General features: G+C 39.7%; 1 protein-coding gene across 2 annotated transcripts in view; it reads left to right on the top strand.

The window, feature by feature from the left end:
- The window catches only part of Klf8 (Kruppel like factor 8), a 153,962-nt gene extending 128,270 nt beyond the window's left edge, over positions 1–25,692 (top strand). For both annotated transcript variants that reach the window (XM_041646143.1, XM_041646142.1), the window contains exons 2-6: positions 4,451–4,524; positions 15,331–15,892; positions 17,675–17,786; positions 19,153–19,292; positions 25,446–25,692. In XM_041646143.1, the coding sequence (XP_041502077.1) occupies positions 4,453–4,524; positions 15,331–15,892; positions 17,675–17,786; positions 19,153–19,292; positions 25,446–25,627 (1,068 nt within the window). In that variant the 5' untranslated portion in view covers positions 4,451–4,452 and the 3' untranslated portion in view covers positions 25,628–25,692. The remainder of the gene's footprint in view (positions 1–4,450; positions 4,525–15,330; positions 15,893–17,674; positions 17,787–19,152; positions 19,293–25,445) is intronic.
- Positions 25,693–27,934: the final 2,242 nt, after the last annotated feature.

Genomic DNA, 27,934 nt, shown 5'->3' with positions numbered 1-27,934 from the left:
TGTGGTTGAATGGCAGTGAGGAACATATTGCTCACAGTGAAATGCTTGTGAAAATTCATTTTGTCAAAATGCTTTAAGAATATGTGAAAGCATAAAGTATAAACAGAAAATGTATTTGTGCTTCTCATGTCTTTGGAACAAAATAGAAGCTTTTTCTTCCTTCTTAGTTTCCTTATCTACCTAGTTAGCTAACTGTTTTGTTGCCTGTCTTTGTTCCCCAACATCTTTTCTGTTATCCTAAAAATTGCCGCAACCTTAATTTAGACCAAATGCTTAATATATCCAATTACAGCTCATACAAATGTTTTGTTTTCTCTAAAATTGTTGTAACTTCTCATTTAACAGATTGTTTATTTTTTCTTAACAGATGTATTTTAAATAGGTAACATTTCATATGGTTCAAGACCCATATAGGTTTATAAAAATGCCTCGTTGTTCTATGTCGCTGTAGAGTTTTTTACTCTATGAGTAAGCCATGATTTATTTAACCACTCTTCTATTGATCAGCATTTGGGATATTTCCAGATGTCTGTAGCGATTCTTTAATAAGAAGGAAAACTCAGTAAGTAGTATATATAGTGTTGTTATAACAAAATACCACTAACTGGGTGCTTTAAACAACAGAAATTCTGTTTTTCTAGTTCTAGAGGCTAGGATCAAGAGATCAAGGTTTCAGCATAGGCTGATGTGTCATGAGGGCCGCTTTCCTAACTCCCAGATGGCTGCATTCTTTGCTGTGTACTCAACCAATGTCTTCCTTTGTTTAAGTGAAGAGACAGCACTCTCCTGTGTTTCTTCTTAAGGGATTAATCTTCTGTGATTAGAGCACTACCTGTATGACCTCATTTACTTTTAATTATTTCCATAAAGGCCATATCTCTAATAGCTCAGGAGTGAGGGCTTTCACACATGAATGGGGGGGGGCATGAAGGCACTTTGCCTAATTTCATACTCTTAAAAATTGGCTGATTGCCAACATTTTGAAGTTGGATTTCATTTAAAATCTAGATTCCATTTTCTCATAAGTAATTAGATGATAGAATAAGGTAAGATTTTATATATTTCAGAGCATTGAGTCGTTGCTGCTGTGGCCTTTTATTCTTTTTCTCAATTGATACTTAAGTGCTGTGTGCCACTTGTGATTGCTGCACATTTTGTCTTATGATTAGTCCCACAATTAGTGGGTACCTTTACTCTCTTTGTCAATAATAGACCTTATTGTGACGGAATGAAAGGACCTCCATTCTTGTTTTCTACTTTACGTAACTATTCCAAAGTCCACGGTTGTCATATTTTTTTCATTTAAAAAATTTTGTTCTTTGAGAATTTTATACATGTATATAATGAAATATGTACATATCCACCTCTCATTTCCCTCTTTCCAACTTTCCTCCGAATGCCATCCCAACTTCATTTTCTCCTCCTCTTTTTTAAAAAAAAAAAAAAACACTAAGTCTACTCAGTGCTCCTGATATGTGCATGGATGTGGAGCCATCTACTGGAGGGAGCGGATGCTACCTACTAATGGCCACACCCCCAAAGAATGTTTCTCTGACTCAGCAACAATAGCATCTTAGTTAGAGGCCAAGCCTTGTGGGTTTCTCCATTCCTGCTGAACTTTTGTAGGTCTTGTGTAGGTAACCATAGCTGCTGTGAGTTCATGAGTGTAATAGCCATGCCATCTCTAGAAGAAAACATTCAAGTATTTTTAGGTAGAAAAAGAACTTTTGTATTGAGCTGGTTTCAAATCCCAGCGCAATCATTTCCATCTTACATGGCTTTAGCATTGCTTAATCGCTTTGATCCTGTATTTCCTTTCGTGTGTATGGCGTTAACAGTAGTGTCACTTTTATTGTTGTGTAAGAGAAAATGGGGCTTAAAAATCGTCATCTGAGGTACCTAGTCCAACCACCACAGTGGATACTCAGAAGCAACCCCTTTCCAGCACTGCCCTGACTCTCTATTTTCTTACAAGACATATAATAAAGTGAAGTGCAAAATATATATGTGCTACGGTTCTTTATTTTTCTAGTAATAAAAATATAGGTGATACTTTAAAAAAATGGAATCTCAAAATTCTAAAACATGCTCCCCCCCCCCTTTATTTTTCTGTGTAAACCAGGCTAGTCTCAAACTCAGAGATCCACCTGCCCCTGGCTTCCTGAGTACTGGAATTAAAGGTGTGTACCATCACTGCCTAGCTCTCTTGTACATTTATTTACTTAAGAAACCTACAATAATCTATGTGCTAGTGCTGTTATTATCATAAGGAACTCAGAATTCTTGCCCAATTTGTTGTTGATGCAAAATTGATTATTACAAAATTTTGAGCTGGTGGTGTTTATAATCCAAGTACTTCAGAAACCAAGGCGGGGGAGGGGGTTGTTCTGAGTTCCAGGCTAGCATGGATTACAACATAGTGAGACCCCCATCTCAATGAAAAGAAAGGAAAAGAAGAAGGCAAATGCAGTAGGGAGAGGGTGGTTTGCATATTTGGAGCCAAGATATAACAACATAAAAAGTAAACATTGAACTTAAAATCAGTTATTTCATCTATTGATTATCAGGAAATTAGGAAATCATTTCTAGCTGAAAAGCAGTAATAATACGCAAGGAACCTCCTTGGGAAATATAAAAGAAAACTTCTGAGCCACTATCAAAATTTAGACAATTTTGACAGTTAAAATTGTTGTCTCCAATTTCATTTGAAAATTCAGAGGCTATACTAGGCATAATACTACCAATTTGGACTCTAGGTGAGTCAAGCATATGGGCACAAAGCAAATGCAGCAGAGATATTGATCTGAGCCTATGAATCACATTTTCTGACATGAAAAAGGTGTTTTTCTCTGTAAAATGCGATTTGTCCGTCTAGAACTACAGGATTTCACATTATCGTTTGCAGAGCCGTAATGCTTCAATAGAGCCTCCCAGGGTTAAATCAGTGGGGGAAGTGTATACTAAGGAATAAGAACAATTAGGACCAGAGCTTGGAAAACTTTGACTTCTAACAGAATTGAAGCTCTTGTCACACACCCCTGGATGTAGTCTAAGGACCAAGGACATTATCTGAAACTATAATAGATGCTCAACAAATTTCTGAAGGCTTATCATAATGCTGACAAAAAAAGGAGCAAGGGGTCAGGGCTGGTATTTTAGGCTTGTAATCCCAGCTTTCACCAGGGTAAGGCAGGAGCATTTGCTTGTGTTTGAAACCAGGCTGAGCCACACAGTGAGTTCCAGGCCATCTTAGGCTACAGTATAAAACCCTGCCTTACTCTCACAGAAAGAAAAAGGGAGTAAAGAATGGAGGGAGGGGAGGGCTTCTTAGTAAAAACAAGAGTTGGGAAATGTAGGAAAGCGTGAACTAAAGCTGCAGAGGCTGCGTATGAAACACACTGGAGTGGTAACGGTAACTTGAAGGGAGAGGTGCTGGGAGGACTAGCTAAGTGGTTTCCAGTTCCTAACTTGAGGTGCTGGGAGGACTAGCTAAGTGGTTTCCAGTTCCTAACTTGAGAAAGAGGTGTGGAGGTAGAAGAAGGGTTATGTCAGATAATGCTCTTGTAACCCAAAGGGGGCACTCGTAACTAGAAGCATTTGATTGACTGCTGCCAGGAAAGCCTGGACAAGTGTTGCAGAATTATTTCCTTTGCATTCATAGCATCCTTGGCTAGTTGTTATTTCTAGCTAGGACTAATTGCAAGGCATCTATTGTCTGGTCTCCTTTGTTTGGTTCCTCTGGGTTAAGATAGGACAGGGTGGAGGAGGCACAAGTATGATCTGAAATTGACTGGCTAATTTGTAGGTAAGCTGTAGATTTTGCTTTGTTTCCTTGGCCCCTGTTTTCCTCTCTGGTGAAACTGAACTGTAGATAAAGCAAACAAAAGCCATTCCAGAGGAAAATGTAGGTGCTTTTTATAAGATGACTGATGGTTCAAGGTATTGAAATGAAGCTATCAACACCATCTCTTCGTAAGAGGGACAGCTATGTATAGTATAGAGGAAGAGGAAAACTGCTTTTAGCTATGCTTGACTTACAGATTTAAAATGCATAGACAAAAATGGTTTGTTGGTTTGTCTTTGTACATATATTACTCACATAAATAGTAGTTAAAAGTCCTTAGTGAAAACAAAGACAGGACCAGGATCGGAAATATTTTGGAACTATAGAAGTATGCTGATAATCACTGAAACAGGACAGGTTGGAGAGGTTTGTAGAAATAGGTTCACTTACATGAAGGAAGGGAAGTACTTATAGTATGTAGGCAGCCAGTGTCTTTTCCTTGAGTAGATTAACTTAGAATGTTCTAATAACTTTTTAGCATAAGTTTCGTCTGAAAAACTGTTTGTAGAGAATGGATGGGTGAAACCAAGTGTACATGTCACACTCTATGCATATAATGGGGTCAGCATTGTTCTGAAAGCTGTTTGCCCTTTGTGTCTTTTCTAGATATGGATCACCTCATGAACAGCTTGGAGGTCCAACTTAATTCAGAAAGAGGATCAATGCAGGCATTCAGACAGGTGAGTTTTGGGGAGTTGAATATCTCTTAAGCTTTGCAGAATTGAAGCCCCATTTTTAAATGACATGTATGGAAAATGAGAAGGGATAAAAGAAGGTAGCTTTTTCCAGAATTAATTGAATGTCTGGGTGTGGATTTCTGTGTGGCCTCGAAGAAACAGCTTTGTATTGTCCTTGTATTCTTTGGCGAAGAACAATGATAATTTATTTAGCACTGTCCCAGATTTCAGATACGGTGAAAATTGTGTGCTTTCCTTCATTTCCTTTCTTCAGTAGCCAAGTTGAACAGAGTATATGAGGGTTTTCGAAGGAAGCATCCTGTTGACTCTACTTCCCTGCTGTTTTCCTCGAGCACCCTGGCCAATACTTTTGCTGTGTGTGTGTGTGTGTGTGTGTGTGTAGAAAAAAAGATAGAAGCACGCACACACACACACACACACACACACACACGGATATTATATATAGATATAATTTTTAAAAAATTGGCTCCTGTGATTATAGAGTATTGCAAGTCCAAAACCTAATGGACTGGATCAACAGACTACAGAGTTAGAAAAAGCTGCAGTTTGAGTCTCCAAACACTGTTGGCAGAATCCTTGTACCCAACGTGGTGGTACAAGTCTGTAATCCCTCTACTCAGAAGGTTGAACCAGGAAGAGTATGAGTTCTAGCCCAAGGAGATCCTGTCTAAAAAGAAAAAAAAGCAATTCTTTCTTTCACTGTGAAAATCGATGTCAGTGTCCTGGTTTGCTTCTGTTGTTATGATAAACACCATGACCGAAAAAGCAGCCTGGGGAGGACAGGCTTTATTTATTATAGTTCATAATCAAGGAAATCAAGGCACAAATTTAAAGGTAGGAATCTAGAGACAGGAACTGAAGCAGAGACCACTGAGAAACAGGGCTTGTTTCCCTCTCCTGCTTGGCTTGTAACCAGGCTTTATTTGCCCAGTGATGGCTCCTCCCAAACCAAACATTAAAAAATTACCCCACTAAGAGGCTAATCTGATGGAGAAAATTTCTCAGTTGAAAATCCATCTTTCTATGTATGTCTATGACACTTAGTCTTTGTTTTATTTTTTTTTAAGATTTATTTACTGTGTATACAGTGTTCTGCCTGCGCACCAGCAGAGGGCACCAGATTTCATTATAGATGTTTGTGAGTCACCATATGGTTGCTGGGAATTGAACTCAGGACCTCTGGAAGAGCAGCCAGTGCTCTTAACCTCTGAGCCATCTCTACAGCTTAGTCATTGATTTATTTAGGGCTTTAATAATTTATTAAAGCCTCTTCACTTTATGGAAGTGGTTTATTACAGGTCCAGTGATTTAAATATTTGTCCTATTGGGGAAAAAAAGAGGCTAGTTGTGATATTCCACATCTTTAATCCTCTATTCAGGACCTCGAGGTAATCAGATCTCTGAGTTCAAGGCCAGCCTGGTCTACATATCAAGTTTCAGGCCAACAGTGATTGCATAGTGAGACTCTGTCTCCAACCAAACAAACAGAAACATGTAGAAAACTGTTTAACCAACCATCTGACACTGCTAACCAACTAAGTTTTCATACAATATTAACAATCACTGGTCTTGATGTTTGTGTTTTACAGCAAAGAAAACTGGTCTTGAATGATGTGAAGAAGTATTTATTTTTTGAGATGGGTTCTATTATTCCATAGGCCTGACTGGACAGGAGCTTGCTGTGTAACTCTGGGCATCCGCACACTCATAGCAATCCTCTTGTCAGGCTCTTCAGTTCTGGGCTTTCAGGCAAGGTATGGTGCCTAGATGTTCAGGGTTGAGTCATAAGACTGCATAAGTGAGCCCCAAATACAATCAGAATTACCTTGAAAAATCTGTTAAAATTGCATGGAAATTGAATATCCAAATCTCTCTATATAATATTCATCTGATTCTTTCCATCTTTTTAACCTGTCAATAGTGATGGGTTGCTAGTCCTTATTTAGTCCCAGGTGAAATCTCTGGGTTACATTTAGGAGTCATATCTGCCATATATATGCTGTGTGTGTGTGTGTGTGTGTGTGTGTGTGTGTGTGTGTGTGTGTATACATATATCATTTTCTTGAGGTCAGTCCTCAATATATAGGTCTTGTTGGCCTGGTACTCAGTATATAAACCAGGCTAGCCTTGAACTCAGGGTAATCCTCCTGCTTCCTTCTTGTCAAGTTTTATTTAGAATTGGAGGTGTGTACCACCAGGGCCAGCTAATGAGTCCTATTTTTAAGCAGTGAATGATTGGTCCATGGCGTATAATTGGATTTAAGTTACGTATGCATTTGGATGAGGCTCCTCTGTAGTGTTTTAATGATGTTAAATTGAATTGAATATCTTGTTTATCTTTGTAACTGCTGCCATTTAGAAACTATCAGTACATCAAAAACTTCCTAATTGTGCAAAACATCGCTGGAGCTTGGTCATAGTGGTACTAAGAGAAAGCTTTCTGACTCAGGAGACACCTGCTTCTCTCCATTTTCTGTATTTCTATATATTCATACCATGCAGAGCGGCACTTGACTGCCACCCATCTTTTGTTTCTAGTTTTTGGTTACTTTCTTGAAGTGGAATCTCTTGGTTGAAACTTGTGAGTGCCTTGTTATAACCTACATGTCTCTTTCCATGTATGTCCTTTGACTGTTAGCATATTACAACTTTTTAAAAAATATTTATTTATTTATTATGTATACAATATTCTGTCTGCGTGTATTCCTGGAGGCCAGACGAGGGTACCAGATCCCATTACAGATGGTTGTGAGCCACCATGTGGTTGCTGGGAATTGAACTCAGGACCTTTTGAAGAGCAGGCAATGCTCTTAACCTCTGAGCCATCTCTCCAGCCCCCATTCTACAACTTTTTTACAGTCTTTCTTACACACATACACACACACACACACACACACACACACACACACACACACACACATACACGTGCTCTCTTTCTCTCTCTCGATCTGCATCAAGACACTTTGTCCCTTAATAGCTGGAAATAATCACACTCTCCTGTTAAACTTCATCAGAACTGCCACACACCCCCAAATGAACAGTTTTTCTATATCTAGTGGAGATATATATGTATTTCTGAGAGGTTTCCAGTGACATATTTTCTTAATTTTTTTTTTGCCCACCAGGACTGTGCCTAAATGAGTCTGTCCAATCCTCATCACATTTAGGAGTCCAAATTTCAATTCTATCTCTTCTATAAAATTTCCCCTGACAATCGAATGCCCATGGATCTCTAGTGCACTCATAGTCCCAGAATGCTAATTGATTTCTAGCAGTTATTCACATAGTTCCATTCACTTCTTGTCCTATATTGTCAGCTGTAGCATGGAAATATCTCACATCTTACTGTTGATGATTTTCATTTCTTGCTTCCCCTTTCTCTCTTTTTAAGATTTATTTTTTAGTGGCATGTAAATGTGTGTCTGTATGTGGCCGTGTGCATATGGATGCAGGAGCTCTGGAGGCCAGGGGCATCGGATTCCCTTGGAGCCTGAGTGACAGGTGGTCGTGGGCTGCTCACTGTGTATAAACAAATCTATTCTCTCAGAATCCTAGAAGCATAAGTCTGCCACTGCCCTGGACTATCAAATTGTCATATCAGTTGACATAGTGACAACATAGTTTCTTACCTTTTCACACACCTGGAAGATACAGGCGTTCCTTGGTTTGTGGCCCTATCACTCTGGTATCTGTCTACCTTTGTGTTCATATCACCTTATTTTGTGGCCCCCTAGGTAATCCAGAGCGGTTGCTTTAACATCCATAATTCTATCTGTAGTTATTCTTTTCCCAAATAGGTGATGTTCCTTGATTCTGGGCACTAGGATGTGGATAAATATTTTTTTGTGACCATCTATCAACTTGGTATAAAATGTTACAACAAGCATCTAGTTGTTAAAGTAATTTTGATGATATATCATTAAAAGTAATTATACATTAAAAAGAAATGATTTCCTCTCTTTTTCTTTTTTAAATTTCAAATGAGCTACTAATATTTCTATGCTGTGTAATAAGCAAATACTTAGAACTCATATATACACAAATACGTATATGTGCACATGCATATCCTGTGGTTTTATCTCTTTGTTTTTGGGGACGGTCTCTTGTCATGTATTCTAGGCTGACCTGAAACTGAACATCCTCCAGCCTCAGTCCCCTGAGTTCTGAGATTTCAGGTGTTTGCATTTTTGATCTTGGTTTCCCCTTTTGTTATATAATGTGTTAATTATCACATTCATTAGGTTGTATAAAGAGAAATTGTCCAGTAGTGCCTTATTTCCTAATGCTACTGTGATGGCGAAGACAGAAGATTCAACATTCCTCTAGGTTTAGATTAAATTTAGCGTTTTAATAATATTCATCTCCATCCATTTTTCTCTAATACTGAAACACATCATGGCATTATTGGAGAAGGGCTGGAATTTCAGAGGGTTAAACTGGCTTTTCGACCAAACTAATGAATGTGCATAATATATGTGTACGCACACACAAGTGCACCGAGGCATGAAAATGATTAGTCGAAACCCAGAGCAAAGCTAGAAGAGACCTGTGTACAAAAACAGCTTTTATCTTTCGCTTGGGGAGGAGCCTGGGTTTTATCTTGTTACCATGACAACACTCCTTCCTCTCCTTTCTACTTACTGCGCTGCCTGCAGTATTTTGTTCTTTCATTTTCTTTCTTGTCTTGCCTTCCTACTTTAAAGCTCCACATCAGAGCTATTTCAGATAAATGAGAAGTAACAGTTTGGTTTGCCTCACTTGATTTCCCCTGCTCTCCTGAAGCCAAAGCTGTCTTCATCAGATGTTTAAGAGCTTAAATATTTATAAAAGTGACCACTTTCTTTTCTGGATTTTTTTGTAGAATTGCGTTTCTCCATGATCTTTGGTAATTTGTCAATAACGAATTTAAGAAAAATGCCAAATTAAACATTCTTTTTTTTAAAGCCTGATTAGGATACTAGGCATATGAGGAGGAGTGTGGGAAGTAAAACATCTTTAAAAGCCACTCCCAAGTTTTTGGACTTTTCCATGCACAGCCGCCTTCATAGACTCTGAAGCCCTGGAAGGCTGTAGCTTCAAGCTTTGAAATAGCAGCTTCAGAAAGTAGCCATTCCCTTTCTTTGAGAAGTGGTTAATTATTAACTGGAGAATACTCAAAACCTGAAACTGCCCCCACATTATTGAAGGAGGAAAAAGATGAGTTCAGGAGAAAAATCTCATGGCCAAGCTTTACATCAGTTTCCATATGAGCTCTCAAACAAGTAGTTATTCTGTTCGTTGAAGAATAGAATAGGGAGCCAATCCTTAGGCAACCACCAGAATGCTAGGGCTGTAACCTCATTCCTTACATGATTCTTCTTTAGAATCTGCAGGTATAACATGCTGTGTAGTGTGAGAAAAGAAAAGAATGAGGTAGTACGTGTTTGTTATTGTTTGTTTTTTTCCTTTTTTTTTTTTTTACCATAGTGGATTGTTTTATATGAAATATAGGATAAATCGTACCACACATCAGGATACTCTATTTTGATCATATTTAAAAGGTACACACAAACAAAAGCATTGTTTCTACTAGTAGATAAATATGGCTGTCTTTAAATCACAAACGTAATTGATGGCTGCTTCCAAGTGCAGAGGACATTTTCTTAAGGAGCTTACTTGTAGAAGCGTTGACACCCAGGAAATACTTGTTATAGGCTGGATTCATTTTGCTATAACAAGTAATATGTGAAATCAGTCTGTCCAGATGGAAAATGTAATGATATTCATTAAGGAAGTTATTAAAACACTAGGATCTAAATAACCACCTTCTAACATTTGCTTCAGAGCTATGTGATGACAGCAAGAGAGAGCAATGATTTAAGCACCATTGCAGACAGTTTGAGTGAAAAATTGAGAATCCACAAAGCAGGCTTGGTCTGCAGAAGCTCAACCCAGGAGAGAGAGTTTGAACAGGGCCTGTGCCGTTATCTCTCATCAAAGCAAGAAGCATAAATGTGTTTCTACACTTTCTTTGTTCAGTTTCCATTTAGGGTGTTCTTGAATAATGTTTTCAGTAACCTGAGTAGCTGCAGATCAAGTACCAGCTTTGTGCAAGCCCTTGTGCTGATAGTAGTATCGCGGGTAGCACTCTTTGTCCTAGCAATGGCCTTGGCAAAAGAGGAAATTTACAAATAGTCTCCACTTTATATGTAAGACTCAGAGGTTTGACTTCCTTAGAATTCTAGGCCTAAAGCACGGACCCTAGAAAACACATTAAAAATTGTAACTAAGTACTTCTTTGTTGTGTCTATCTATATATCAGCACCAGTGATCTTATTAGAGAAAATATTGTATATAGGGCTGAGGAGATGCCTCAGTGGTGAACAGTGTATGCAGCTCTTGCAGAGGATCTGAGTTCAGCTGTCAGCATCCATATTAGGTTGCTCACATCCACATGGAACTCCAGGTCGAGGGAGTTCAGTTTCTTTGTGCATCTTCATATCCTTTCTTCCATCACTTCATACGCATTTCAAGCAACCTGTAAGTCACGTGTGGATTAACCCCCTTTGTGAAAGGGGCTCAAAGAAATCCCATTAGCAGAAGCAGGTGTGGCGTCAGGTGGAGACCAGAGTGATAACGTTATCAAGATCTGCTTCACTGGGGCTAAGGAGATGGGTCAGTGGTTAAGAGCACTTGGTGCCCATGCAGAGGACCTGGGGTTCAGTTCCTAGCGCCTGATCTCCACAGAAACCTAGCTGCAATGTGCACATACCCACATGTGTGCACATACACATACAGACATAATTAAAGATAAAAATAAATTTTAAAAAGAAAAAAAGAAAATATTGCATCTAACAACTTTTTTAAAAATATTTATTTATTATGTATACAATGTTCTGTCTGTATGCCTACAGGCCAGAAGAGGGCGCCAGACCTCATTACAGATGGTTGTGAGCCACCATGTGGTTGCTGGGAATTGAACTCAGGACCTTTGGAAGAGCAGGCACTGCTCTTAACCACTGAGCCATCTCTCCAGCCCTGCATCTAACAACTTTTATTGTAGCTCTTTTCTCAGTATCATCAGAAGCCATCGTAAAAAAAACAAATGTGGGGCTGGAGAGATGGCTCAGTGGTTAAGAGCATTGCCTGCTCTTCCAAAGGTCCTGAGTTCAATTCCCAGCAACCACATGGTGGCTCACAACCATCTGTAATGGGGTCTGGTGCCCTCTTCTGGCCTGCAGACATACACACAGACAGAATATTGTATACATAATAAATAAATAAATATTTAAAAAATTGTGGAAATACGTGACCTTCCTGCTTTGCTTAAAGAATCTTTTTGTAAAGATTTATGTATGTATTGTAATGTTCTGTCTGCATGCATGCCTACAGGCCAGAAGAGGGCACCATATCTCATTACAAATGGTTGTGAGCCACCATGTGGTTGCTGGGACTTGAACTCTCGACTTCTGGAAGAGCAGCCAGTGGGTCTTAACTGCTGAGCCATCTCTCCAGCCTTACAGATTGTTTTGATTCTACTTTTGATACCACTGAATGAAGCTACTCTGGCAGAGACAAGTAGGAATGTAGAAAAACATGGTTGCTTAAATTGATTTGGGAGATCCAGAGATCAGTAAAGATGTTTACTAAAATAATTCTTTTTCAAAAATTTGTTTTTATGTATATGTGTGCATGCCTGTTTGTGTATATACATGTGCCCACGGTGCCAGATGCGGGGCACTGGATCCCTTGGAACTGTAGTTATACAGACAGTTGTGAGCCACCACGTGGGTGCTGGGAACTGAACCTCAGGTCCTCTGCATGGGCACCAAGTGCTCTTAACCACTGATCCATCTCCTTAGCCCCAGTGAAGCAGATCTTGATAACGTTATCACTCTGGTCTCCACCTGACGCCACACCTGCTCCTGCTAATGGGATTTTTCTGAGCCCCTTTCACAAAGGGGGTTAATCCACATGTGAGTTACAGGTTGCTTGAGATGCTTATGAAGTGATGGAAGAAACGATATGAAGATGCATAATGTAAAATAAAAAAGATTAGCACAAGGCCCAAATTGAGTTGGGGGCTTCCAAGTCAGCAAAGAGAAGAGATGCAGATGGAAGTCTGGTTAAGTTCTGATGGTTGAATTTAGATTCTTTTTCTGTGCCCACACTCATTCCCTTAAGACTTTTGGGGGGTGGTCCGTAAGTGAAGTCACAGCAAGAGGACGCTACCTCTCTATATTTCTTCCTTTCAGAATTCAGCTCCTTATTTTCTCTCATCAATTTTTAAAAAATAGTTACTACTGTAGTACCGTTATCATACCTTATAATTATAATTAATAAAGCTCATTCATACCGCGTGTATCCAGTTAGCAGTCGAGTTTCTCCAAGTTTCCTTTCTTTAAATGCAGTATTATTCGTCTCTCACTGCTCTCCGGTCATTGGCAGAAATTTAATAGCTTTGCTCATGTCACTGTACTCTTCTGCTACCCAGCCTTTCCTCGAATCCCCTTTTCCCTTCTTTCCAAATCAAACTGTAGACTAGCTCAGTAAGCATTTTGAACATCTCTAATAGTTTAAAACTTCCATAACTCAAATGTGTTTTCAGAAAGTAGAGCCGTGCTCTGATTATTGGCTGAAGTGGCCCTATCATCTCCAAGGCCATAGTCTTGATTTATATTGCTTGGCTGTTGTTTACACAGTACCCAACATCCTTGACATCTGATTTGATCAAGTTTTTAGAGATATTTTAATTAGATTGGGACTTTTCTGTTTATATTACATGTTCAGTGACCATTTATTAGTATTTTTGATTGTATTTTAACTAATCAATTAAAAACAAAGTTCATACACTTTAATGTAGTGCCGTGTCATGTTTGGATATCTGTATACATTGAATAATGTGCAGCTTATGCTAAACACAGCCATTTCCTCAGCCATTTGTTGTTTTATAATAAAAATTGTCAAACTCTTTTCTGTTTTTAAGTTTTTATTTTTATAAATGTGAGCCTGCATGAGTACATGTGTGTGTAGTGTTTTTAGAGGCAGAAGAGGATGTGGGGTCCCCCTGAAACTGAAATCACAGGTGGCCTGTGAGCTACCATGTGGGTGCTGGGAACTGAAACTCCGTCCTCTGCAAGAGCAGTAAGCATGTTTAATCGCTGAGCTGTCTCTCTAGCCCAATGTCATATGTAGCCACACAGGAGGCTGTGGGATAGGATTCCAGGGTTCTTTGCTTATTAAACCATAGCTTGGTTCGTATTGATCATTCTTTGCCCATCTTCCTTCCATTGTCCCTAAGCTCTGGTAGTCAATTTTTCTGTTCCCAATTTGTGCAAATTGAGTTTATTTAAAGCTTCCACACATGAATAGGATCATGTGATACTTGTGTTTCTGTGCCTCCATTGTTTTCCTTAAAATAAAGATCTCCAGTTCCATCCATGTTGAACTGATAACAGGATCTTATTCCTTTTGAGGATGAATACTATTCTATTGAGTGTATTTATCATGTTCTCTTTATCCTCTTATCAATTGCTAGACAGAGTTCATCCATGTCCTAGCTATTGGAAAAACAGCTGCAGTGACTGTGGGGGTGCAAATGTCTTTGCCTGGGTTTCTGCATTTCTGTCTCTCTCTATCTCTATCTCTGTGTGTCTGCGTGCATGGATGCGTGTGCATGTGTGTATGCATGCAGGCCAAGTCACTGTGTATCTCAGGCTGGCCTCAGACTCACAGTCCTCTCACCTCAGACTCTCCTGCCTCAACTTCCCAATTGATGGGATTATAGATAGATGTGCATTTAATTTTTAATTATTCCACATTTTAGAACTTACAAAATTTAACATTGCATGTAAATTCAACTAATTACCCTGTATCATATTCCCTGTGCCTGTTATCTACTAACACACCATTGCTAATAGAAGTGCTCTTCTTACCTCTTTTCTCTCCTTGGGAAAGCCTATTAATTCTCTGACTCACCTAAACTGTCACCTTCTCCGTAAAGCCTTCCCTGTCTAGATAGAACAGATTACCCCCCACCCCCAAGCAAATCTTTTCCATGTTGGAAGTGGAACCTATGACTTTGATTTTGCTAGGCAAATGATGTACCACTGTGCTACATCTACTTCCTCGTTTCTCTGAAGCATCTTGTTTATATGTCACATTACTTATTTCAGTATGACTTGCAAGGTACTCATTCTAACATTCTAGTTAGTATATACTTAGCTGTGCCTTATTCATAAGTAAGTTAAGAATAGCATTGCTGTGTCTTACTCGTAACTGCTATCATTGGACTTAGAACATTACCTTTGCAGGACCATTGTGTAAATGGTTTCTGCTCTTTTTTTCAAGAGCTATTTTCTAAATGAACATCCTTTTATTGGATTTTTTGAGTTAAAATTGAATTTCATTTTAGCTCTATGATTGTGAATTTTTTTTTGAGACAGGGTTTCTCTGTGTAGCCCTGGCTGTCCTGGAATTAGTTATTGTAGACCAGGCTGGCCCTGAACTCACAGAGATCTGCCTGCCTCTGCCTCCCAAATGCTGGGATTACAGGCGTTTGCCACCACTGCTCGGCCATGAAAATTTAATTAAAGGATTTTTATCAATTGTACGATACAGTAGTGTCAATACTTAACACTGGTGCATAGTACCATTTTCTTTCCTTTTTATTCTGTAGTGTATTACAGTCTCATTTCTTTCAATATGATGTATCTTTTCCATGAGTGTAGAGATTTCTTTCTTTCATTGTTCCTGTGTCTCTGTAGAATACTAACAGTGGCTGTCTCACCTCATATTCATTTATTTTAGGTCACTGGCCCTGTTCAGATCAGAGATCCCTCTGTGACAGCACACAGAAGTAATATGACTTCTTCCCCACTCCTGGATGCCAGCCCAATGGAGCACCCAGCCCTGTTTAATGATATCAAGATCGAGCCTCCAGAAGAGCTCCTGGCTAGTGATTTCAACCTGCCCCAGGTGGAACCAGTTGACCTCTCCTTTCACAAGCCGAAGGCTCCTCTCCAGCCTGCTAGCATGCTGCAAGCTCCAATACGGCCTCCCAAGCCACCATCTGCAGCCCAGGCCATGGCGATGCCCACTTCATCTGACACAGGCCCTTCACCGGCCATTCCTACCGTTCTCACTCCAGGCTCTATCCTGGCGTCCTCTCAGGGGACGGCGGGCCAGCCGATTTTACATGTGATTCACACCATCCCCTCAGTCAGTTTGCCAAATAAGATGGGTGGACTAAAAACAATCCCACTGGTGGTGCAGTCTTTGCCTATGGTCTATACCAGTCTGCCTGCAGACGGGAGTCCTGCAGCTATTACTGTCCCACTCATTGGAGGGGACGGCAAAAATGCTGGGTCAGGTGAGTGCAGGGTTTACAGCTTCTTGTAGTCAGGGAACTTGCTTTCTCAGTCATTCTGTTTTGTCTCTTTTCACCTCTTCCAGTTGGGAGGGACACTGTTTCAAAGGAGATTTTTTTTAAATTATCATTTTTTAAAAAGTGGTTCTAAAATAATTTCTATATAATGCTTAAGAATGTATAATGAGCCATGTGTCTTGGCACATATCTGTAATGTCAGTACTTGAGAGGCTGGGGTAGGAGAGTCCCAGACTAACCTTGGACTGCAAGCTCCAGGCCACACTGTGGCAAGGAACTTGTGACAAGGAGACCTTGTCACAAAAGAACCTATAATTGATCTCCGTTAGATAGAACATGTTTCTCAAACAAAGATGCATATTTTTGAGTGAAATAGCACGTCTCTTCCTAGAATCTTTATGTTTTTTTGATAATTAATAATTTAAATCACTATATTTACAAATAGTGCTATTTTAAAAGAAAATGCAAAATTTGAACTCTGAGTTAAATTACAAACTAAATTAAAAAACTGCACTCAGTAAGACCTTGTTCATCCTGGGCCTTCCCAGATTACTGCGCTATTTGCTATCTGTGCCTTTAGGAACGCTTTGTTAGAAAACTCACTATTCCTCCCAGGGCCGTAACTTAGCCGAGCTCAGTGGTGGCTCACCACACCGTCCCTGTTCTCTATAGAAAAGTCTCGGCAATATAGCCACGTTTCTTGGGAAGCCCTTTATTTGACGTCTGTGACCTTCTTTTTAAGATTTTATTGCTTTGAAGATTTTATTTGATTTCAAGAGTATGAGGCCATTTTTCCTACATGAAGACTTTATGATGTGACTCTGTACCTCTCCAGGGACACCCAGCACAGGGCTCCCTAGTACTTAACTACAGATCATTTGTTGAACAAATAAGATTGAAAATTTGCTTGGAAGAGTTTCATATGCTATCATCTATCTATTTATTTATGCTTTGTGGTACTACTAGTACTCTTCTACTGAACTAAACCCCCCAGCCTTCTTTTTGATTAAAAAAAACAAAACAAACCTTTTTTTGAGATAACAGTTTCACGAATTTACTCAGACTGGTTTAACATATATTAACCTAGCAGTTGTTGAATTGTGATTCTTCTACATCAGCTTATTGAGTAGCTGGTGTTACAGGTCTGTTTCACCAGGCCTGTCTTATTTAACTTTTGAAGTGAGCTCAGAATTCAGAACGTATAAATTAAACCCCGTCTTTCATTGTCCTCAACAAAAGTTCCTTTTCCAGAATTATGTTGATTTTGTTCATAATCAGAAACGATAAAAGAAAATCTGTTGCTTCTAACATGGTCTGAAATATTTGCCATCACCATGTGTGTAATATTACAATCAGCTTTGAGTGTTGTGATTGTTGGGATAATCCTAGGAATTCTCTCACGACAGTCAGGGAACTCTTCAGAGACTTCAGTGTCTCAAAAATACATGGAACCCATCTTTCCTACAAACCCGGGAAACGGGAGCTGGAGGTAGAGGGATGGATACATCATACTTAGATCGTGTCCTGGAGAAATTCACATTCTGGTGATGGGAGGACAGTCATTGCTACCCTTCCTTCAGAGACACCTCTGTCCTTTCTTATGCTAAAAAATTGTTTAGTAGTTACTGCCTTCCTCCTCTTTCTTTTTTTCCAAGATTTTTCTATCTCCTACTTCTTAATGTGGGAATCCTGAAAATAATTGTCGTGGTGAAAATAACTGTAGCGGTGCACACATCCTGATCTATAGTACTCCCTTTCTTTTTTTAGTCAAAGTTGACCCCACCTCCATGTCTCCACTGGAGTTCCCAAGTGATGGTGATGAGAGTGCAATTGAGAGCGGATCTTCAGCCTTACACAGTCTGCAGGGATTGCAGCAAGAGTGAGTATTTAAAGTATGCACGCGTGTGTATGTGTGCACACACACACGCACGCATGTATAGAGTTAGAATGCCTTACACAGTCAGCAGGGATTGCAGCAAGAATGAGTATTTAAAGTGTGCACGCGTGTGTATGTGTGTGCACGCGTGTGTATGTGTGCACACACACGCGCACGCATGTATAGAGTTAGAATTAACAGAACACAGCAGTAAAAGATTGAGGAAAACGAAGTATAAGCTAACTGCTTTCCCCAAGAACTATATAAGTGTGTGTACTTTTGTAGTGTTTTTCTCTAATAGCCTGGCTTTCTAATCTTGAAAGGAATTGGAAGCAATTAGCTTGCATTAAGCAACCATGATTTTTTTTTTATTTTTTGTTTTAAATGTTCTATTCATTTTAATTACCAACCACAGTTCTCCCTCCTTCTCCTCTTCCTGCTCCCCCCCCACCTTTCCCACAACCCACCTACCATTCACTCCTCAGACAGGGTAAGGTCTCCCATGTGGAGTTAGCAGAGCCTGGCACATTAAGTTGAGGCAGGACCAAGCCCCTCCCCACTGCATCAAGACTGAGCAAGGCATCATTCCACCATAGGGAATGGGTTCCAGAGATAGATCCTGGTCCCACTGCCATGGGCCCCTCAAACAGACCAAGCTACATAACTGTCACTTCCATGTAGAGGGTCTAGTTTGGTCCTATACAGGCTCCCCCACTGTTGGTCTAGGGTGTGTGAGCCCCCACAAGCTCAGGTCAGCTGTCTCTGTAGATTTCCCATTCATGATCTTGACCTCCCTTGCTCATGTAATCTCCCCTCCCTCTCTTCCACTGGACTCCAGGAACTTGGCTTGGTGCTTGGTTGTGGATCTCTGCATCTGCTTCCATCAGTTACTGGATGAAGGCTCTATGATGACAATTAAGGTTGTCATCAATCTGATTACAGGAAAAGGCCAGCCCAGGCATCCTGTCCACTATTGCTAGGAGTCTTAGCTGGGGTCATCCTTGAGGATTTCTGGGAATTTCCCTAGCACCAGTTTCTCCCTAACCCCATAATGGCTTCCTCTATCAAGCTATCTCTTTCATGAGCAAACATGTTATATGAAAAATACATTTTGTTAAGCATGATAATGGCACATGTTGAAGTGAAATGTTCACACTGTTTGACATCGTAGCCACTCAAAGAAAAATTACCACCTCCAGTGCTTTCTCAGTGAGTTGCATTTCCTAAGCAGACTGGCCTAGTTGAAAGAATTGCTTACATTCTTCCAGCTATTTCTTCTCTTAGGGAGCTAGCATTGAATTTGCATAAATGATAAAATGGTCTGAAATCCCACCACTGTAATTAGTCTAATCTTTCTTCCTTTATTTAGACCAGCAACGATGGCCCAAATGCAGGGAGAAGACTCTCTCGACTTAAAGAGAAGACGGATTCACCAGTGTGACTTTGCTGGATGCAGCAAAGTGTACACCAAAAGCTCTCACCTGAAAGCTCACCGCAGAATCCATACAGGTCTGTCCCTCACCCCACCTCACCCCCCACTGTTCCAGCTCCAGCACACACCTGCATACATAGAGGAGGCTAGAGGGAGAGAGAAAAACTACAAGGAAGAGAAGATCACTTATGGGTTTTCATCTTATTGTTCTTATCCTAACACCAAGAACAGTCTAGCGAAACAGAAAGCCTGGTACCGTCCAAATGAATGTGCTGCTGTGCCTAGTTTTGCAGTGCCATGCAGTCAATAGGTCCAAGGCATCATGCATGGTATAAGCACTCTACTAACTTAGCTACATCACCAGCCCCGTTGAGCTTCTTTTGGTTTTCTTTTGTTGTTCACTTTTTTTTTGAAATGGGATATCATGTAGCCACCCCTGGCCTCAAACTTGCTATGTAACTGAGACTGACCTTGAATTTCTAATACTTTTGCCTTCATCTCCCAAGTGCTGGAATTCTAAGTATCCAATACCAAACCCATCATATTTTTGAGTTTTGCTTAAGGATTCTCCATACTGTTTTCTATGTACTGGTTTACTTTTCTACCATCAGTATACCAGGAATCTTTCTTTCCATATTATTCTTACCATAGTGTGCTGTATTGGTTTATTTATTATGCTAGCTATTCTGACTAGGCTAGGGTAGCATACGGGTTCCTTTTATGTGTCTGCGATGACTGAAAACCAAGCATATTTTCATGTATTTACTGGAACATTTGTACTTCTTTTCAGTAGTGAGTGTCCACATCATTTTCCCATTTAGTGAGTGAATTACTCATTTGCTATTATATTGAGTTCTTTGCGTATTTTGGATACTAATCTTCTCTCTTATGCGTAGCTAGCAGAGATTTTTCTCTCACGTTATTGGTTGTGTCTTTTGCTGATTATTTCTTTATTCTGCAGATGCATTTTAATTTTTCACCCCATCTTGAGTTTATTTACTGAGCTCTTTGAAGTATTGAAGTATTTTACATATTTCCTCTAAATTTCAAAATTATGGTCTGACATTAGTTTCTATGCCATTGTGAGTTTAGTTTTGTTTAGTGAGAAATAGGGAGATATTTTCAATGCTTCCCATGTGGGTATCTAGTTTTCTTAGCACCAGTTATTGTCACAGATGATCTTTCCCAATATGTGTGCATTAGATGCTTCTCATCATTGTAACTAAATATTTAAGCAAGTCAACTTTTTTTCTTTTGGTTTTTCAAGACAGGGTTTCCCAGTAGCTATGGAGCCTGTCCTAGAACTCATTCTGTAGACCAGACTGGCCTCAAACTCATAGAGATCCAAGTGTCTCTGCCTCCCAAGTGCTGGAATTAGAGGTGTGGCTGAGCAAATCAACTTTAAAGAGAAAATTATATTTTTGTTTCTAGTTTTAGTGTGTGGTCACCTGCCTCTGTTGCTTCCAGTGAAGCAGAACATTGTGGAGAAAACATGTCAGGGAAGAGAGCGGCTCACCACATGGTGGTGTACAAGAGACACAGATGAACAAAGAAGGGCCATGAACAAGATATGCTTTCTGAGTATATATATCTTCATGCTCCCATCCTCTATGCAGGCGCTGTCTTGTGTTTTCCATCACTTATGAATAATGTAAAGTTTTAAGAGCGTCAATGGATTAAGCATTGATTATAACCCTCATAATCCAGTCACTTCTAGCATTACCAACTAGGGACAAGTCATCAACACATAGCCCCACATAACCTCTTGGGGTTATTTTGTACCAAAACATAATTTTTTTCTTTTGTCAAGAATTTAATGTCTGTAGACATGTGGGTTTATTTCTAGGGTCTTTATTCTATTCCATTGGTTTATGTGTCTGATTTTTTTTTACCAGCACTGGTTTTTTGTTGTTGTTGTTACTATTGCTCTGTAGTGTATTTTATAATACCTTCAGCATTAATATCATAAACATTTTGTTTAAGATTGCTTTGGCTTTTTAGGTCTTTTGTACATCCATATCAATTTCAAGTGAGCCAGGAAGTGATAGTACACACCTTTAATCCCAGCACTCAGGAGGCAGAGAGTTCGAGGCCAGCCTGGTCTACAGAGTGAGTTCCAGGACAGCAGAACTATTACACAGAGAAATCCTGTCTTAAAAAACAAAAAGAAAGGAAGAAAGGAAGGAAAGAAGGAAGGAAGGAAGGAAGGAAGGAAGGAAGGAAGGTAAAGAAAATAAAATTAAAAGACTGCAGTGCACATACATTTTCAACATCATTTTATTATATAGCTTGTAAGAACCAGAGTCATGGCAGTGCTAGAAAAGGGTTTAGGAAGCCATTCCGGTTCACTGTTTACAGCATAGAGCTAATGAAGTGACAATAAAGGGACGCAGAACAGTCATAACGGTATCTACTCAGTATCGGGTTCTGCTTTTATTTTTGCTTCCTTTTGAGTATCACCTATATTTTTATTCTAGAAAAATAAAACTCAGGTTGTCAGGCTTGGCAGCAAGCACCTTTACCAAGTGAAGAAGTCCATCTCAGTTCTCTCTCTCTCTCTCTCTCTCTCTCTCTCTCTCTCTCTCTCTCTCATTTTGTTTTATTGCTGTGCATAAAATTTCAAGCACTGTATTTAAAGGGAGTATGGATTATAGACATCTTTGCCTTGTTTTTTTATTGTACAAGAAATGCTTCCGGTTTGTCCTCATTCTATATTATCCTGGCTATCGACTTGCTGATAGTCTTTATAATGTTGGGGTGTGATCCTCCTATTCTTAATTTCCTCAAGGCTTATATTATGACTATATGTTGAACTGTATCAGAGTCCTGTCCTGCATTTTTGGAGATTATCATGGCATATTTATCTTTGATCTTATCTATGTACTATGTTACATTTATCGATTTGTGTATGTTGATCCATCCTGGCACACCAGAATTTAATCAAGTTAACTATGGCTTATTTTTGATATGCTGTTTAATTGAGTTGAAAATAATTTATTGATGATTTTTGTGTCTGTGTTCATCAAGACTGTTGTCCTGTACCTTGTTTGCTTTCTTTTTTTTATGTGTCCTCATCAAGTTTTGGTGTCTAGATGACACTGACCTTAACTTGAACAAAAGCTTCATTAACCATAATAAAAGGCAAAGATCTTGAAATAGAAAAAGGGACTTGTTCCTGAACTATTTTGAATCTGAGTGTTCTAGCAGTGAGCTCAGATTGCCACACGGTGGCACTACCTCAACACGTTGGTTATTATTCATCTGGGTGTAGTGAAAATAGGATCTCCTAGGAGAAATCCTTGAGCAGTTACAATAAAGTCTATACATAGCAAAACTGTTGTGGAGTGTGGAGATGGGCTACTACTATGTTGAATAAAAGTAAAAAAAAAACCCTCATTTGCACTTCCTACATTCTCTGAGATCCTGTTGTTCTTTCTAGATGTTAATAATCTTACATAACCTACCAGTTTCTTCTTTTGTTCGGTGAAAGAGATAGACAGGGTAGCACTGCCTAGCCTAGAACTCACTATATAGACCAGGCTGGCTTTGAACTCAGAGGTCTCCCTGTGCAGTCTTGTGGTTCTGAAATAAAAGGTGTGTACCACTACACCCAGATTGTCTTTAGTCTTTAATGCTTTCAGCTGTGTGCCATTCTTCTTAAAGGCTAATGCAGCAATTTCTGAATACTGAAATGATCAGTAACTAACATCTTTAGTCAACCAAATAGTTTCCTGGTAATGCTCCAAACCTGTGAGAGAGACCAGATTTAATTCTGTCGCCCATTATCTACTAAGTAATTAGTGAACACTCGAGAGGGTTAGAAGGCGGCAAGCAGTAAGTCAAAAGAGAAGATGCAAATCTGATTGCCACCAGACTTTAAAACAGCACAAAGCAAATGCCTCAGAAATTTTATAATGGGGAAAAGAGGGATAGAAGAGCAAAGACTGTTAGAATCCTAATACATTCTGTGTCTGCATTATTTATTGTCTTTTATTATAAAATAATGCTCATTCTAGTAGATGAGAAACAAAGAAGCGTATAAAGGAAAAAAACAAATATTACTATGATTTGTGATCTGCGTTTATCCACAGTTAATGTGTATTTGTTCACATAGCATACTTTCTTTAATTAAAATAAAGTTTTGGCTGGGTGGTAGTGATGTACACCTTTAATCCCAGCACTCAGGGGGCAGAGGCAGGAGGATCTCTCTGAGTTTGAGACCAGCCTGTTCTACAGTATGAATTCCAGGACAGCCAGGGCTACACAGAGAAACCATATTTTGAAAAAAAATTAGATTTATTTATGTTTATTGTATGTGTATGGGTGTTTCCCCTGTATGCCTGTGTACCACATGTGTGCCCGGTGCCACAGAGGCTAGAAAGAGGCATAGAGGCATCAGATCCCCTGGAACTGGAGTTACTGATGGTAGTGAGTTACCATATGGGTGCAGAGAATTGAGCCTAGATCCTTTGTAAGAGCAGCCACTGCTCAGAACCACTGAGCCATCTCTCCAGCCCCAACTAATTAACTTCTGCAATGCCTTCTCACTTAGGAACACAGACTAGCCTCAAATTCTTGGACCTCCTACCTCACTTTCTTTAGTACTAGGATTGCAGATGTTCACTACCAGTCCTGGCTTATTTTTTTGTTATAATATATATGATGTCTATCATATATGTTATATATGTCTACATCCTGATTTTAAAGTATTCAAACAGTACAAAAAGTTGTAAAAAAAAAAAGTCTCCTGCCATCCTTCATCTTCACTTTTCCCATTGTTGATACTTTTCCTATAATTTCTGTTTCAATGTGTCGATGTTTCCTTTACCCTGAGTGTATAAGTGTGTGGTATATGACCCATGCATATAATGGGATTGTGCTTTGGTAGTTCTTCCTGTACTACTTTTTTCCATTTTTTTTTTCCTCTCCTGGTCATACATGTCCCATATATAATCCAGTTTTAACCGTAAGATTCAGAGCATGGAGCTTGATAGCTCTCCCCATTCCTCTCCATGGAGGAGTTTATGACCGGACAGAGGAGCAAGCAAGCTTCATCTGAGTGCTCTTACCATTGAATCACGTGCTCTTGTTGTCGATGGATTCATTTCAGATCAGCCATTAGGAAGTATCCGATGAAAGACTATAGCTAGACTCAAGTAGTCGAGTAGAAAGTGGCAGCCACCTGGATTTGTGTTACAGTTTGCATGTCAAATTCCGCCTACAGGCTCCTGTGTTTGAAAACTTGGCCCCCAGCTGCTTGTGTGTGCTATTTGGGGGAGGTTGTGGAATTTTGGCAGTTGGGGCTTGGCTGTAGAAAGTGAATCTCTGGGAGGCAGGCTTACAGCCCAGCCCGACTTTCCTCTTTCTGCTTCCTGATCTGCAGAGATGTGAGTACACACTGAACCGAGCACCTGACATGATGGAGCCTCCTGCCACCATGTCTACTTTGCCTTAAAGAACTGCATGCCTGCAAACCATGACCCAGAATAAATCCTTTCTTCCATAGCTTGCTTCTTGCCAGGCATTTGGTCACAGCTAGGGGAATACAGTTTGTACTAGCAATCTAATTTTTTTCTTTTTACTTCTTTTTGAGAGAGTATCTCACTATGTATCCTTGCATAGCCTGGAACTCACTATGTAGACTAGCCTGGCCTCAAACTTGTAATCTTGTTCCTCCTGCCTCTCCCTCTTGAGTGCTAGGAGTGCCGGCAGGCTTTCCTATGTCTAGCCTCCACTGCCTACCTTTTAAAATGTTTTGAACAACCTTGTGGGATATTTCTGCTTCTGTTTAGATTTGAGAAAATGCACTTGGCCAGGGCAAAGTGACTGTGTACTGTAGGTTAGTGTGGTAGAAGCAGGATTCAAAGACTGTTTCTCTCCACTTTACTGTCTCAACCTAAGTTTAGACCTTCTGCAAACAGCACTGTGTAGTTGAGTAGATTTTTAGGTATCCTCACTACAAAAGGCAGTGTGTGAAATAATGCATATGCTAATCAGCTAGATTTAACCAGTCCACAGTGTCTGCGTATTTTGAAACTTGTAGAAGACAAGCAATATGATGTTTATTTGTTAAGCTAACTAATTAAAAAGGTGAATGAGTGTACCCCTTTACTGTGATTGTCTTACTTTTGGACTCGAGCTTTGATATAAATATAACTCATGCATTCTGCTGTGTTTGTGGTAGCAAGTCATTTGCTGATTACCTTAATTTTGCCGTATTCCCCCTGCAGGAGAGAAGCCTTACAAATGCACCTGGGACGGCTGCTCCTGGAAGTTTGCTCGCTCGGATGAGCTCACTCGCCATTTCCGTAAGCACACGGGCATCAAGCCGTTCAGGTGCACAGACTGCAATCGCAGTTTTTCTCGATCTGACCACTTGTCCCTACACCGCCGGCGCCATGACACCATGTGAATATCCCAGGCCACAACAGACGTGCTGCACTGGTCTCCTGAGTGTGTGCTGAGGTCGAGACTGTGTTTGCCTCTTTTGACTACAACTTGCCCCTGTGATTGGGGTTAGAACAGCCTACTGAGCCAGGTTGATGAGACTGGAGAAACAGTAAGCTGGTCTCCATGTGGCTCTTCATAGTCCGCTTTCACCTCTCCACTGTCCAGACTTCAGTTTTGTCAACCTCTTCCTGGGTTGAATTCTAGTGTGGCGCCCATGGTTGCCCTCCCTGATCCCTTATGCTATGTTATAGACATTTTTCCTACAATAACAAACAAAACAGGAATCAAACTCAAGGCTGTGAACAAATTTCCGCTGCTCCCCTCTTTTCTCTTGTTTTATAAAACTTTTATCCATATATATATATATATATATTGTAACCAGTACTTAAAGTCACTTGGTGATGTCCTAAAATGAGGGTTTTTTTTTTTCAAAGTCATAGGTACAAGGGGCATAAGGGTGTTGATTGGTCAGATTTACAGAGAATTGAGTCTGAAATACAGAGTCTCATTCTAACCCCAAAGGTTTTGTAGATCCAGTTTTACTTGTTCTTACCAGTTTGGTTTACAGACAATACCAGCCCTCCTTTTTGAAGTCCATCAAAGAAATGAAGGGATTTTTTTTTGACCTCCTCTTCCTCCTCATGCTCCTTTATAATTATTATAAAAGGTTTTATGGCACAATTACATTCTTTTTAGATTAAGTTTGGACAAATATTCAAAGCACAGAAAGACAGATCAATAGGGAGAAGTATCTTAGGAAAGGGTGTTGGGCTGTGACAGGAAAAAGCAAACCTGGGAGGACCCTGTGAGCAATTATTTGGATAAGGTGTTAGCACTGCTGTTAATCCCAAACCTCATTCAAAGGGCAGCCTGTTGCAAAGGCGCTCTCGATGGGTTACATTGTACTGTTGATTCTTTTGTTTACATGAAGCAACCATTAGTCTGATTACCTGAGAGAAATTGCACACTGAGCATGTTATACAGAGGTGAGGGGTTGCACTAAAGGAATTTTGTTTACTTCGTGCCATTTTTTTTTTTTTTGGCTTTCCTTCTTCTGTTTTTTTGTGAGATAGAAAAGATTGTTTTTCTGACACTGACATATGAACTGCTATCAATCCCCAAGCCAATTTATTTTAGGCATAACAGCAGGATGCATAATATACATTTGGTTGCCCAATCAGACTGTTCCTAATATTCTCTGGGGCAGAAAACCCTCTGTTCCTGGCCCTGGACCTCAGATCTACCTCCATGTGGCATATCCCATCTCCTGGGAAACAGGGGAGGGGCTCTGTGTCAGTAGAATTGGACGCAGCCTCTTGCCTAAAGGTTGTCTTCGTACTAAACCTTTTTTTCTTGGCAGATATTCGAAAGTTCTAGCGTGAACACTTTAGGTTACTACCTCCTGTGGCTGTCCTTTCTATCTAAATCCTAGAACTCTACCATCTAGAAGGGGTCCTGTCTACTTCTATCCAGATGAGGCAAATACGGGTTCAATTCTTTCTCCAGATAGTTCCTTGAGGCCTTACAGACCTGTACACTCCTCCCAGGGATCACACTAGTAAACCAAATTAAAGAAAATAATTATGTGATTGGTTGCAATATTTGTCCAATTTTATATGTTATCCTCAAAATTTATCTATAGTTGAGGACAAAGTAGGTAGAATGTGCTTATGGCCATTGCCGTTAACGCCATGCACACAGTGGTTCTAGTCTCACATTTTGATGGTTTTGTTTTGTTTTTTATTTACCTTGTTGTTTCCAGGCCATAAATTCTCCATAAGTTAAGACCTACTTGTGTTTTTCAAGATGACATATAGGTTTTCCTATTATCATTATCTTCATATAGGATTTTTCCTGACTTGGGGTATGCAAGTTTCAAGCTGTATGTATACTAATTACTAAAGCACTAATAAATATCTAGGGTCAGTCTATTAATGGGGACCACATTGTATGACAGATTGATAAATGTATATTACTACCATGCATGGGCTTAAGCTTATAATTGAGTAGTTGGTGCAATATTATAGAACAGAGTCCGAAGGGTTACCTACCTTTTTCCCACTTTAGATCCTAAGATTTGTTTTCCAGAGTTCAGAATTGGCATGTGCCCCTTAGACTTCAGGATATTGAGACATATAGTTACAATATTAACATTGAGACATATATTTACAAATGAGCACTATCAAATTATAGTACTCATAAGGGTGATCAAATTAGGATCCTAAGTGTTGATGTTCCTAGCATCTCTGAGCCTTTATTCAAATATATT

The sequence above is a fragment of the Microtus oregoni genome, unplaced genomic scaffold (assembly GCF_018167655.1).
Source record: "Microtus oregoni isolate MIOR12 unplaced genomic scaffold, Mior012 000121F_000, whole genome shotgun sequence".
NCBI lineage: Eukaryota > Metazoa > Chordata > Mammalia > Rodentia > Cricetidae > Microtus > Microtus oregoni.
Note: the sequence above shows the minus strand (reverse complement) of the source record. Positions and strands in the feature narration are given on the sequence as shown.